The 14,293-nt window shown below is 30.9% G+C and overlaps 1 protein-coding gene across 3 annotated transcripts; it reads left to right on the plus strand.

Moving 5' to 3' along the window:
• The first annotated feature begins 7,418 nt into the window (after nt 1–7,418).
• Nucleotides 7,419–12,895, plus strand: LOC100806170 (heparanase-like protein 1). 3 transcript variants are annotated; one of them, XM_041016617.1, is made up of 11 exons: nt 7,419–7,795; nt 7,991–8,061; nt 8,557–8,824; nt 8,948–8,984; nt 9,149–9,332; nt 10,031–10,179; nt 10,257–10,490; nt 11,211–11,400; nt 11,543–11,668; nt 11,810–11,912; nt 12,325–12,895. In XM_041016617.1, the coding sequence occupies exons 3-11, from the start codon at nt 8,615–8,617 to the stop codon at nt 12,733–12,735; spliced, it is 1,644 nt and encodes a 547-aa protein (XP_040872551.1). In that variant the 5' UTR covers nt 7,419–7,795; nt 7,991–8,061; nt 8,557–8,614; the 3' UTR covers nt 12,736–12,895. The 3 variants fall into 3 exon arrangements, with proteins under 3 accessions (XP_040872551.1, XP_003527099.1, XP_006581995.1); XM_003527051.5 differs by lacking the exon at nt 7,991–8,061; XM_006581932.4 differs by lacking the exon at nt 7,991–8,061 and having other exon boundaries at nt 7,420–7,664.
• Nucleotides 12,896–14,293: the final 1,398 nt, after the last annotated feature.

Below are 14,293 nucleotides of genomic sequence, written 5' to 3' on the forward strand. Positions count from 1 at the left end.
AATTAAGGCAGAGAAATACTTAAAAAGTGGCAAATAAAATGAGATAAGAGAGCAACATTTTTTATATAAAAACAATAAAAAAAAAATTGATGTGCTGTTAAACCCATCCATTTTTCTTGATCAAAATAATTTTTTTTGTCGGACTTTACTTAGATTCTAATCAAATATTGAATTAATCAAGATTTCTTTAAATCATAAACGGAGGGTTAAGACAAATTAAAACCCATTCAATCCAATCTTTAATTATTATTATTATTATTCTCATGTTTTTAATCCAAAGTATTTATTGACTTTTCTATAACTAATTTTTATTAAAAAATTTATTGGTTGATCAATTTTAATGAAATATTTCTTTATAATTACATTTTTATATTCATCAAATTCAAAATTTTACATAAAAAAATCAAGTCTAATAATACTCTATCCAATGTCTTGTTGATAACCCATACAATCTAATATAAATTGTAAAACTGAAAATTAATTGAATAAACAAAATAAAAAACGTTTTATTCAATTAAATTCAACTCAACTTATAATACATACCAAGTTCTATTTATAAAATTAGTAAATTACCATATAACTCATATTTATAAAATTACCATATAGATTAAATAAAATATACTATCTTTTTAGTTCTTAAACTTTTTAAATTTTTTTAATTATGAATTTTCATTTTTATCTTTTTTAATTATTTAATTTTCTTTCATTCTTACTTTTAGTCCCTTCACTTTTTTGTTAAGGACTAAAAATTAAAAAACAATAAAAAACTTATAAAAATAAAAATCCTACAAAATTTAGGGAATAAAAAAATAATTAATTTAATTAAATATTTACATAGATATTTAACAAATAAGTATACTAATTTATTTATTCATTCTTACCATCTAAAGTTATCTTATTATTCTAATATATTTTATAAACGATTAATTATGAATTAATGTAAATTCATTTTTATCTCTTATCCTATTTTGTTATACAATTGTGCTTTATATAATAAATTTTAGTATAAAAAACATAAATAGAAAAAATACCTAGAGGGGAAAAATAGATAACTTATTTTAACTAAGTTACTTACCAACAACATTTAACATAAGTGGTAATGACTTGTATCTCTCAACTAAGTAGTTCATAATTCGAATCTTGGTTACCCTTTGGATATAGAATAAATCATGTTGGGAGGGGAATACCCACCTTATGCACACTCAAGGTCCCTTATGAAGATTTGTCACTACTTTCAGCTGGAATAACTTGAAGGCTTTTCCTACCTTAGAGTGAGTGTCATCCCGTGGATATTTTCTTTCCAACATGATTTATTTCATACCTTAGAACTAACTAAGATTAGCACCCTAGACTACTTGATTAAAGAACCTAATATCTACCACTTTGTGTCAACTGTTGTTGATTTTATAATTGTAATATAATGAATCAAATTTGACATGCTCTTTTTTTTTTTTTATTTCAATTATTCTTTTGTCAAGAGTCAATAACTAGATGTTGACATTTATTTAAGGGAATGTAATCTCTACAAATTTTGATGTGGTATTTAAACTAATTTATATTGAACTAAATTTATTTTATACCTAGATCAAATGGTTTTTTAACCTAAAATTTGATTCAGTGTGCCCAAGGTCCCTGACAAAAATTTTCCACTGCTTTTGACGAGAACAACTTGAAGGCTTTTCCTGCCTTGGACCGAGTGCATCTGATCCCTCTAAATTTTTCTATAAAAAAACAAATAGAATTGAACTCCTTAAATACATATCAATATTCTTAACTTTTGATCGAGGGCAAAAAAAATATTAACAAAAAAAGAATGAAGAATCCAATCCAATTCAAACTATTTTTATTTGTAATTTTTTTTCTGACCACGATATTGGTACAATTTTACCCCCGTTGGAAGACTAGTCTTTGTTGGGAATCTTGAGTGTGCACAATGTGAATATTATTCTCCTAACACGATTTATTCCATACCTTAGGGTCAACCAGGATTAGAGCCCTAGATCACTTGGTTAAGGAACTCAATATCTACCACTTGTATCAACCGTTGTTGGTTTTTATAATTGTAATATAATTAATCAAATTTGGTGTGTTCTTTTTTTTTTGAATTCAATTATTCTTTTGTCAAGAGTCAAGAACTAGATATTGAGATTTATTTAAGGGAATATCATCTCTCTACAAATTTGATGTGGTATTTAAACTAGTCTAAATTGAACTATATTTATTTTTATACCAATATCAAATTATTATTTTTTAACCTAAAATTTGATGCAAACCAATTTTTGAACACATTTAACTTGGATTCACAACAATGTTAGGCAAGTTTTCAGCTACATTTTATTGTGTTTAAAAATTAGAAGTGTATTACAATGTGGGTTTGCCCCTAACTTAACCCTACAAAATCAACTTGTAAGGTAAGAATTATTTCTCACATATATACTCTATCTCGATACCATCTCTAGCTAATGTGGGACTTCAACTCACCCTTTTGCACATGACTATCCACCACAATGTGGAACTTCACACGCCTTTTTGCCCACGACTACCCGCTACAACTGGATGATACAATTTGAAGATCCTAGAGGAATTTCTCTCTTTTAGAGATGATAATACAAATTGAAGTTCCTAGATGATCTCTCAATAGATTTGCAAGTGTTTGTCCAAGAGCTGTTGAGAGAGTATTTGACAATTAAGTTCTCTTAGAATATCTCTCTCTTACTTTTCGAAGTCAGACACACATATAAATAGGCAACCCACTAGCCTTTTCAAAATGGTTTGAAGAGATGTGCCTTTTCAAAAAGCTTTTTCTAAAATTCTTCACTGGTAATCGATTACAGATTTCTGACAATTGATTACACAGTTATATTTTGAAGGGTCATGACTTTTTAAATTGAATTTCAAGAGTTCCATTGCTGGTAATCAATTAAACATCAATGGTAATCGATTACAACTTTTAAATTCAAATTTCAAAACCCTTCTAAAAGCTGATTTTTCAAAATTATCTTCTGGTAATCGATTACACTGCCTAATAATCAATTACCAGAGCCTTGGATGTCTTGGAAACACTTTGTTTTGAGGCAAAGCTTGATCTTGAATTAATTTGTCTTTTAGTAATCGATTACCAGAACCTTGATCTCTTGGAAACACTTTGTTTTGAGGCAAAAGCTTGATCTTGAATTAATTTGTCCTCTGGTAATTGATTACACTGCCTGGTAATCGATTACCAAAGCCTTAATCTCTTGGAAACACTTTGTTGTGAGGCAAAAACTTGATCTTGAATTAATCTTGAAGCAATGCTTGTTTGTTGAAGCAACCTTGTATTAATATTGAAGCAATGCTTAACCTTTGAATGTTTGTTGAAGTAATCTTGAAAGCCACCTTATTTGATTATTCTTTGGCATCATCATAATCATGTATTCATACATTCATACTCTAGGTGTTCACATTCTCCCCCTTTTTGATGATGACAATCATTATCAAGTGAATTCTTTTCGACATCATCAAAACCTGCATGATTCACAAATGTGTGTTCGAATATACAATAGATGTGTGTTTATATAGGTTAATTACATTAATTATGCATAAATAGAAGATATTTTGTCCTCTAAACAAAAAATAATGTGTCTATAAACCGTTATTATTAATAGAATCAAAATATTATATTATGATTTTCAACACTCCTCTTCAAGCTGAAGCTTACTAAGCTTTTGGCTTCTTATAAGAAAATAATTTATTCCCAACAAATAAATAGAAAACATAATAGATTGAGCTCCAACAAACATAATAGCTTGAAAAATAACTCAAGGATGTTGGAGAAGACAAATATCCTTGCCAGATAGCTAGAATGACCATCATTAGTGAGAGAAAATTTATGGCAACCAAAGTAAGGTTCGTTCTTTTTTAAACCACATTGGGAAGTTTCAAATCATAAATGTTGGAGACCCAATTTATTTAAACTTCAAGCTAACACATGGCAATGGAAGCCATTATCGAACAAGAAAACAAAGGCAACAGTGAAATAAATGCAAACCAAAATAAGGCCCGACAAATGATAGAGTCTCGAAATGACCCAAAATTGATTGACTTTGTGCTCCTCAGTCCAACAAACCAATCACTAGAAACGATGACGAAAAAGGTGGTTGGACGTGCTACCACATGCCATAGAAGTGCCTAACGCGAAAACTATTTAGTGTACCTTGGAGACGCGCACGAGGGCGTGTTAGAGGTCAATTTGCGACTTCATAAATGATGGCTTCCAGATTGGCCAAAGGTATGTCAAATGGCGGGTTCGGTTGGCAAAAAACTCATCGACTTAGTGGCTGAAAAATCTGTTGAAAAAAGACAACATTAAAAAAAGACAACTATTACTAGAGTTAGAATATTATATTTTGATTTTCAACTTGTACCATCCAATTCTTCTGTAAAAAAAAGTCATATTTTTATATATACTGTAGGGTTTTATTAGCTTTTTTCTTATATACCATAGATATCTTTCATTGAAAACAATCTTGTTTGAGCCTGGTAGGATCACTATGAGCAACAAAGTTCTCCTTCCTAGTGTTTAATGCAACTGCATGACTTGAACTCGAGACCTCATGCTAGTTTATTAACTAGTGTTATGTGTATTAGTTAAGAAATTAATGAATAATTTTTTTGATTAAAAAATGTGTTGAAGTTTATTGGAAATCAAGATAAGAGAAGCCAGCATTGTCGCATATTGCATAGATAGATTGGCTATTGGAGGAATGCTAGCGATACTTTCTCTAACACTTTCTCTATATTGGTTGAAATTTATTAGAAATTATCAATTTGGTAGATCATACTTCTCATTGAATAACTCTCTCTCTCTCTCTCTTGATTTAGAAGTGAAATTCACCAAAATTTATGATTTCAAATAATTTTTAATCAATCATAAAGAGATGAAGCTTAATTGTAATTAAAAGTTTAATTGGATCCATCAATTATTAAAAAGTTCAATAAGACCCTTTAATTGTTTAAAAACACTAAATCGTACCCTTTATATCACCAAAATAAACATTTTTACATTAGTTTCCAATACAACTAATGCAAAACAATAAATTTTTACATCAATTGATGTAAAAAATAACGTCCTTGTTAACAATTGTGGTTGCTATAAAGTATAAATAGACATTTTTATATCAACTTTCAATACAACCGATGTAAAAAGACAATTTTATATTGGTTGACAATATAACGGATTATAAAGTCTATTTATACAACTTCCGCCAATCAAACTATTTGTGGTGATGAAAAGGACACAATTGTAGTGTTTTTAAACAATTAGAGAATTTGATTAAACTTTTTAATAATTAAGGAATTCAATTAAACTTTTTAATAATTATGTAATTCAATTAAACTTTTAATTATAATAAATAAACCAATTATATAATTAAGCCTATCTTTAAAGACTTATCGATGTGGTGTATATGTTTCTAAGATTTAACAGTTTCATCGTAATAATTGTTGGGACAACAAATTTAGTAAAATAATTTTTTATGTGAACTAAAAACTCAAAGGTAAATGAAGAAAACTTCTAAATATATTTATATGAGACAATAATACATGCATGTGAAAAAATTCTTATATTATCAAATAATCACAAATTATACGTTAATACCTCTATTTCTATATATAACCCAAATTATAAGTGATGTTTGTTCTATTATTAATTTTTTATCATTAATATTTATAAGTGGATAAATCATGTGTTTTGGTCTTCAAATTTTTTGTCATTTATGGTTTTGGTCCTTAAACTTTGTGGAAGCTTATCAACGTCCCTAAAGTTTTTTCATCCAATGTTTTCATCCTTTCCGTCCATTTTGACTGTTAAGTGATGATGTGATGTTTGTTTTATTACTAATTTATTACCATTCATTTTTTGGTGGCTAAAGACCACCAAAAATTGAAGAACCCATATGAAAAAATCAACCAAAATGAAGAACACACGAACCAAACAAAATCAAACCTGTCCAAAAAACAGTGAATCAAGTCGCGTTCGATAACAAGAAGATCTGTTTTGTTCATGCAACTTAGGCAACGAAATCAAGCATATGAGTATGCGTTTTGCTTGTCTACTCATGGGAAACAAAACCCCTCAATTAATTTTGAAGATCGTTGAACAATGAAGGAGAAATGTGAGAAGGTCGAAGATGTGTTTACAAATAGCACCCATAATAGATTTTTTTTTCAAATAATCTTTCATTTTTTTTAACGAAAATCCAAGTTTAAATATGAGTTTTGCTCGATATTAATAGATATACTAAAACTCTCTATCAATTTTGAGAAATGATTGTCCATACAAGAACAATTCAATTCAAAAGTTTTTAGGATTTGAAGGTTTCACGAGAAACTAAATTTTCTCAATTCTCTTAAATTTGTTCATGAAATTGTATGAATCTTTGATATCTTATTTCAGTTATAACATTGAACAAAAAGACCTTTGAAACAAGTTAACTTAAACAATTTCTGGCATTTTTTAATCACAAAAATGTAATAAAATAAAATAATAATAAAATGAACTCTATGTCGTCACTTAATGGTCAAAATGGATGAAAGGACCACAACATTTAGAGGAGAGAGATGAGCATTAAAGATAATGATAGTTTTGGAAAAATATAAAAAAGTAGGATAAATTTATTAATTAAATTAATTATTTTTCTTAATTTTGATGAATTAGATAATTTAATATTATAAATTGGAACAAAGGTAATAATTTTATTGACTTTTATAATATAAAAAGTTATTTTCATTATGATTTATGATTAGTTAACACTCTAATAGTCTTTTATATTCTAAATGCATAGGTTAGATTTTAAACTGAACGGATAACAAAACTTAGTGTTAAATCATGCTTAAAAATAAGGTAAGATCAGGTCAAAGAGATCAAGTTAAAATAAAATATCTATTTTTACAAGTATTAAATATTTAAATTGATTAAAAAAGGTATTTCTAAATTAATTAATTAGAAATATTGTCCATTTTAAATATTTAACAATATATATACCATAAATAGGAGATACCATTTCAATAACTTATATTGATTAACATTGACTTATACTATATAATCTTCTCTTTATGTCTTTATGAAATAAGTGTCATACTTAGTAATTACTTAAATTTAGGTTGTTTTAGAATATACTTTTTTTTATTGATTTTTAATTTTATCTTCTTCAATCTAAATTAATACTTACTAATTATTTTTTTAATGATAACATATTAGTAACCTATATTTCGTTTATTTTTCCATAACCATCTAAAGTCTAAACAACACATATGTCATACATAATGTAGCAATCATTTCGCCCCCTATGTAATTAATAAGTTTAGCTTATTTTATCCACAACTTTCTACTTATTCTGCGATTTCAAACGCGAACGTAGAAAAGAAGTGAACGTAAGCGTCACATTATTTATTATCCTTTTTCCTTTCAACTTTCAAAACCAAGGACTCATGTTTTCTAACTAATCTGTTGGATTATGAATTTTTTTTATTACTATTGTGATTGTGACACAAATCTCAGCAGTATACCGACACTGAAAACCAGAGAAAAGAAAAGCACCTTTTTTCCGCCATTATTGGCCCTTCTTGAAACTTGGTCATCAATTGCGATGAAGGACTCAACATCTTGACACCACCCCATTTCCTAAGTTTGCTCCTTTCTCTGCTCCTTCTTATTGGTTTTCATTTTTGTCTTCTGGGGTTCCCTTTGTTCTTTTCATGTGTGATGTGTTCATGATTCATAGCTCCACATTTTGCATCTATCAATCAGTCATGTCAGGTCAAAACCCACTTCACTTTACTCTTTTCCAAGATTTTAAATTGCAGTCGTGATCTGTGAGAAATGGCAGACAAATACGATTGATGTAATTACAAATCTTGATGTTGCAGCTGAAATTGTGGTTTTTTAAAACCTTGTGCCTTCTTATTTAATATCTTCTACTATGATCTCATGATTTTTTAATGTATCATTCAGATCTCCCTCTCTTTATATATACTATAACTTATTATCCGTGTGGATACAGTCTCTGTCTCTGGTTGACCTAGGTAATGAATTTATTTTATTTAATTAACGTGTGATTGGGAACATAATAATAAGAATTCTGACTTTGAAAGTTGCTTCTGCAATGCTCAAAATCTTGAGAAGCAGTTCTCAGTTTTTGTTGTTGCCTTTTGGTACAATAAAGTTGTTTTGGACACTATTGATCATGATAGGGACACATCATGGTAGGACACAAATGTTGCTCTTCACTGTTACCATCATCTAACTAGTGTTAACTTATGTTTTGAAATTATCAATTTGGGGATCATAATACTCATTTCATTTCATATTTTTTTTTGAAAATGATTACGACTATTATCATTTTCCATTTCGGAAAAATTAGACATTCATAATGTTCATTCCCCTTTTAGTCTTTTAATTTTAGTTTCTACTTAACAATTTAACCATGACCAACCATTAGGTAGTGCTAACAGCTCATGATTGCAATAATGTAGCTTCATAAGATCTGCTTGTAAATTTTCTTTTATTCTTTACTCCAGTTGATTTGGATTAGTCGTGTTGGACCTGGATGCTGCTGCTAATACAGTTGATCCACAAATGAGATTCCGCATTGCATTGTTTCTCTTTTTGGCTTCTCTTCAAGCCACTTTAAGTCAAGATATTGAACATGGTTCACTTCTAGTAGATGGAGCTCAGACTAAGGCTGAAACAGGTGATAACTTTATTTGTGCCACTATTGATTGGTGGCCTCATGATAAGTGTGACTATAACCATTGCCCTTGGGGATATTCTTCTGTTGTAAATTTGGTGAGTGTTTTGGAATGCATTTGTATAGAAATTGAAATGAACACTTTAGAATTTATGTTTCCCTTCCACTCTCAATCAAGTAATTTTATTTATTGTTCACTTCAATGTGGATTGATTTTTCAGGACTTGTCTCATCCTTTCCTAGCCAAGGCAATCCAAGGTGTGTATATCTGCATTACTTCTATATGATTTAGAAAATCACTTACTCTGATGACATTCTATTGTTTTGTGACTGCATAAGGTTACAATGTATTTTATGAAATATCTTTTTGGAGTAATTATGTTAAGCATGATATTATTCTTTTCATAATGGTTGGATGATAGCCCTCAAGCCATTGAGGATAAGACTTGGAGGTTCTTTGCAAGACCGGGTGCTGTATGATGTAGGAAGTTTGAAGTCTCCTTGCCATCCCCTTCAAAGTGTTAAAGGTGAATTGTTTGGATTTTCAAAAGGATGTTTACACATGAAAAGGTGGGATGAGCTGAATCAGTTTTTCAACGAGACAGGGTGAGAATTTTAACATTGAGACTTATTGTTATCTTCACCACCTTTCTCATCCCCTCTTCCTTCGAGCCAAAGCAAAAGTATGAAAAATAAAATGAGGTATTTAATTTGGGTACTTTAAAAAAGAAATAACTTTCATTTGCTTGATAGCTGCTGAAGGAAGTTCCCGTTTCTGTTTATGTTTTATCTCAAGAATACATGCTACTGGACATCCCCCTTCATTGGTGCATGAGGCTCACTACTTGCATTCTGAGTTATTTCCTCGACCTTAGTTTGGGACGACTCTTCCAACTTAGTTGCTTATTCTAATGATATGCAGTTCTTATACCTCCATTGGTGGTATAATAGGCTCTCTAGTTGCATCACTGAGTTATTTTGTCACTCTTGATCATGCTAAAGAAAGGATATAATTTCAAAGTAGTCGCTTTGCCCTGATGTTTTATTTATTCTTATTGTTGAAGATCATCAGTTATGGTCTTCTGTACATCAGAAATAGTTTTTGTTATGATGAATATCTGAGATATTAGGCTATGATCTATAAGCTTGATTCCATTCTTGTAACCTCACTTTGTGTGAATAAATTAAGACAGAATTTGAATGTCAGTGTGTGCATGATTTAATATACTACGTATTTATATGCATTATGTAAGAAAGGGATGAGGGAGGGGTGATGTAATTTAACTGGAGTCCTTCACTTGCAGGGCCATTGTGACATTTGGCTTGAATTTACTCCATGGGAAGCACCAGATTAGTCATAATGTTTGGGAAGGCGCCTGGGACCCTACAAATGCTTATAATTTTATAGAGTACACTATTTCAAAGGGATACAAGATTGATTCATGGGAACTTGGTAGGATAACAGGCATGTTTATTTGTTATGTTCATTTTTGGTTTGATTTAGCCTTATTCTTGCATCTGCTGCTATAGGTAATGAGTTGAGTGGTAAGGGCATTGGTGCAAGTGTTGGTGTTGCACAATATGGGAAAGACTTGATAAAGCTTAAACAAATTCTAAGCACATTATACGAGAACTCCAATTTCAAGCCTTCACTTGTGGCACCTGGGGGATTTTATGAAAAGCATTGGTATGACAGGCTTCTTCAGGTTTCGGGTTCAGGCATAATCAATGTTCTGACTCATCATATATATAATTTGGGCCCAGGTTTGTTTGTCACTAACTTAATTCTTTCAACTATATAGGCTTTCTTACCAAATATTTTATAATCTAAAATATCTAGACAATCCTTCCTTTGCTTTTATTGTCATTTCTTGTGAGTAGTAGTACGCTGGCATGAAATCAGTTGAGGCAATAAGTCATGTTTAATTGGTAGACTATTGCTTCTCTTTCATTAACAAGATGGATGATGTTTATTTTCGTATTTGTTTGTTCCTTTTCTATGTATTACATTCTTTAAAAAGAAAATACTGTAATTTCTTAAAAACCAAATAATTGCAAGAGATTTTACTAAAATAGACCATGAAAGGCCTCTTTTGACAAAACTCATTATCTAGAGAGCTAGTATATGAAGGTTGGAATTGCTAATTTATGTAGAGATCGTCTTAGCCTCCAATCTCCTTGATTATCTTCAAAGCTACCAAAAGATGCTTACACGAATATGAATGCCAACATGGAATTGGCCATGCAGAACTACCTCGTCATATACTCTAAATACACTCAGCATTTCTGTTTAATTTATTTTTCTCACGAGTGCTTACTTTTTCCTTGCATCGAAAGACATGCACTGGCATTTGGTATATTTATTTCAATATTTAACCTTATCAGCTTATCTTGTACCAAGGGTGATACACTCCGTTCACTTGCTTGAAAAATACTATTGTCTGTCATCCATGATCAGTGTTTCTAAGTTGATTTTGCTTTCAGGTAGTGACGAGCATCTTGAAAGGAAGATTCTAGATCCTGAACGCTTGAGCAGGGTGGAATCAATTTTCAGCAATCTTTCAGAAACCATTCAAAAATATGGTCCTTGGTGTTCTGCATGGGTTGGAGAAGCTGGAGGGGCATACAACAGTGGTGGCAATGATGTTTCTAACAGATTTCTAAACAGCTTTTGGTGGGTAAAATTGGTTGTCCATTTCTTCCATCATTTTCTGTTCTTTTTAATTTCGAAAGGATGGATTATGATGTTTTTTTGTTATATTCAGCAAAAAAACTACTTGTGATTTATTGTAAGTTTTGAACTTTAAATGACTCAGGTACTTAGATCAACTTGGAATGGCATCCAGCTACAGCACTAAAGTCTATTGCAGGCAGACTTTAATTGGAGGAAACTATGGCCTTCTCAATACCACCACCTTTGCTCCCAATCCTGACTACTACAGGCAAGTACTAATTGAAAATTGCAAAAAATGAAAAGAGAATTCTCTCTTTATTTCCTTGAAGGTTACTTCAAGATTTTTGGTGATTATTATGTCATGTTTTGAACATATCTAATCCTTGGTTCTGGCTTTGTTTCTAAACAGTGCACTTTTGTGGCATCAGTTAATGGGGAAGAAGGTTCTTGCAGTTTCAAGTGATGTTTCTTCACCCTTTTTACGCACTTATGCCCATTGTGCAAAGGACAGAGTAAGTTTCCTAAGTTAGTTCGACTCGTATAGCAAGAGACAATATTAGAGTCTCATTAATGTGTGGTTCATTATATGATGTTTTATTACCATTCCAATTACTAAAACTTCAAACATCATATGAGGCTTAACATACTGACATATGATATGTAAATTTGATCGTTAGAATAAGGAATGTGACACGTTTGAGTTATATGCACAAAAGTTTACAACAGATTGAATTTTTCCCAACCTCCCAATAAAAAAACTTTGCCAGTCTTAATATGCTAGCAATTCTCCTTATTTAAGTGAAATTTGCAAGAATTTGAGTTTTATATCCTTTAAGATTCTACAAGGCATCTAAAGAATCTGTTCTGACTCTTTCAGTATTTACTTTCGCCATCTTTCCAGTTCTCATAAATTTCATTGTACAGGCAGGTGTAACGTTACTTCTGATCAACCTAAGCAATCAGACTGATTTCATACTCACTGTTCGAAACCCGGTGACTGCAAGTGTTGTAGAAAATGAAGTGGCCACAGGCACCCATAAGGAAAGTTCATTCTTTGATAAACTCAAGAAAACATTTTCTTGGGTTGGAACAAAAGGGTCAGAGGTCACATTCAGAGAAGAGTACCACTTGACTCCAAAAGATGGTTACCTCAGAAGCCAAACCATGGTGCTGAATGGCATTCCATTGGAGTTAACAGACGAAGGAGATCTTCCACGGTTGGATCCAGTGCGCAATAACTTGCGATCTCCAATATACATGACTCCTTTGTCCATTGCATTTGTTGTATACCCTAACTTTGATGCTCCAGCTTGTGCTACTCACAGAAAACTTTAGTCTAAGGTTTCTATAATAAACCAAGTAACTTAGGCACTAGGTGGAATGCAATTGCAAGCTCATGGTAATTGTAAGTAGTGAGCTATTGTTGTCTTCACAAGAAAGTTTCAACCTTTGCAATAATTTGATATTGAAGAAGCATGCAAGTTGTATCATCTAATTGTGAGTAAATTGTTTGATCCAATTCAGTTTTTGAGTTCCATGAAAGTGATTTTGTTTCACTCTTCAGTAGCCAATGCCATCGATTAATTTCATTTGTAATTGCACACATGTAAATTTTCACCAGTTTCAAATTATAATGAAGAGATTGAGTTAAATATATTCTGTCTTTAAAAATACCATGATACTAAATTTTCTCAGTCCTTGTAATTTATTTTATTATTTATAGTCTTTATATTTTACAAAATAAAGCGGATTTAGCTCCTCAGTCCTCAATAAGGACTAAAAACACGTTGGGACACTAAAATCACACCAAAAGTGAATAAAACTTTTATAGTGACTAATAGTATGTATGATTTAGAAAAGAAAAATGGGTAATGAAAGAAAAGAGAAGCAAAAAAAAAAAAAAATGAATAGAAAGAGATGATTTTGCAGCTTATTTGATAGGAAATAAAGTTAAAAAAAATATTTTCTATTATTTGGTTATTATGCAGAAAGTGAAAAGAAAAAAAAAGTATATGAAATGATCTAAATATATCTAACAAAAATAGTAGTATTCAAAAGTAAGAGTAAATTAGCCATTTTATTTCACAAAATCTAATTTTCCTTTTTTACTCCATCCATTTTGGACGATTTAAAAAATTTATAGGTCTCATGTACTTTTGCATCCTCCCTTCTCTCCTGGAACCAAAACAAATGGCGGAAGGAATGAATTTGACTATTTTTTTTCCATCGCCTCTTCTTCTGTCTTCGCACTTTCGGCTGTTTCAAACAGCCCATATTTTTTTTTTAAAAATGTGATATTTTCAAGAGTAAAATATTTGAACTAAAGAGATTAATGGCCAAAATCTAACTCATTCTGACATTTGATGATGGGTGTATGACTGTATGTGTGTTGCATGGGCTATACTTAATAGTATTTTAAGTTCAGCCCTCTCTTTTTGCTTAGCACACCTCCAATTTTTGTCAAAAATTACTCCAATGCTCTTTGTAACATGTTTGATTTTATTCTTTAGGAAATTACATTCCAGAAGTAATAACCCACACACACAATGCACTATCCTTCTCTTTTCATCTTTTATTTTTCCTCCCACTGCCTCATCACAATTCAATATTGTTCTCCACTCCATTCCCTTTTCCCTCCATATTGTGGCCTAAGAGTCAAAAACATGAAAACAAGAAATGCTTCAGAATTTTCACTTTGCAAGAGCTAACATATGCCACCAACAGTTTCAATGAGAAGCTCATGATTGGAGAAGAGGATTTCGGGAATGTATATAAAGTATGCACACAAGCAAAAATTCACAAACTTTTGGAATTCAGTTTCAAGTATGCAACATTTTGACACTTTCACAATTCAATTTCCGGAACTATGGATCCAACCATGTATACAAAGAGA

Source organism: Glycine max, chromosome 6, assembly GCF_000004515.6.
Source record: "Glycine max cultivar Williams 82 chromosome 6, Glycine_max_v4.0, whole genome shotgun sequence".
In the NCBI taxonomy this organism is placed as follows: domain Eukaryota; kingdom Viridiplantae; phylum Streptophyta; class Magnoliopsida; order Fabales; family Fabaceae; genus Glycine; species Glycine max.

Coding starts and splice junctions, on each gene's coding strand:
- LOC100806170 (XM_041016617.1), top strand. CDS start 8,615: ATGAGATTCCGCATTGCATTGTTTCTCTTTTTGGCTTCTCTTCAAGCC. Junction 11,401..11,542: donor AGATTTCTAAACAGCTTTTG/GTGGGTAAAATT, acceptor TAAATGACTCAG/GTACTTAGATCAACTTGGAA. Junction 11,669..11,809: donor CCCAATCCTGACTACTACAG/GCAAGTACTAAT, acceptor GTTTCTAAACAG/TGCACTTTTGTGGCATCAGT.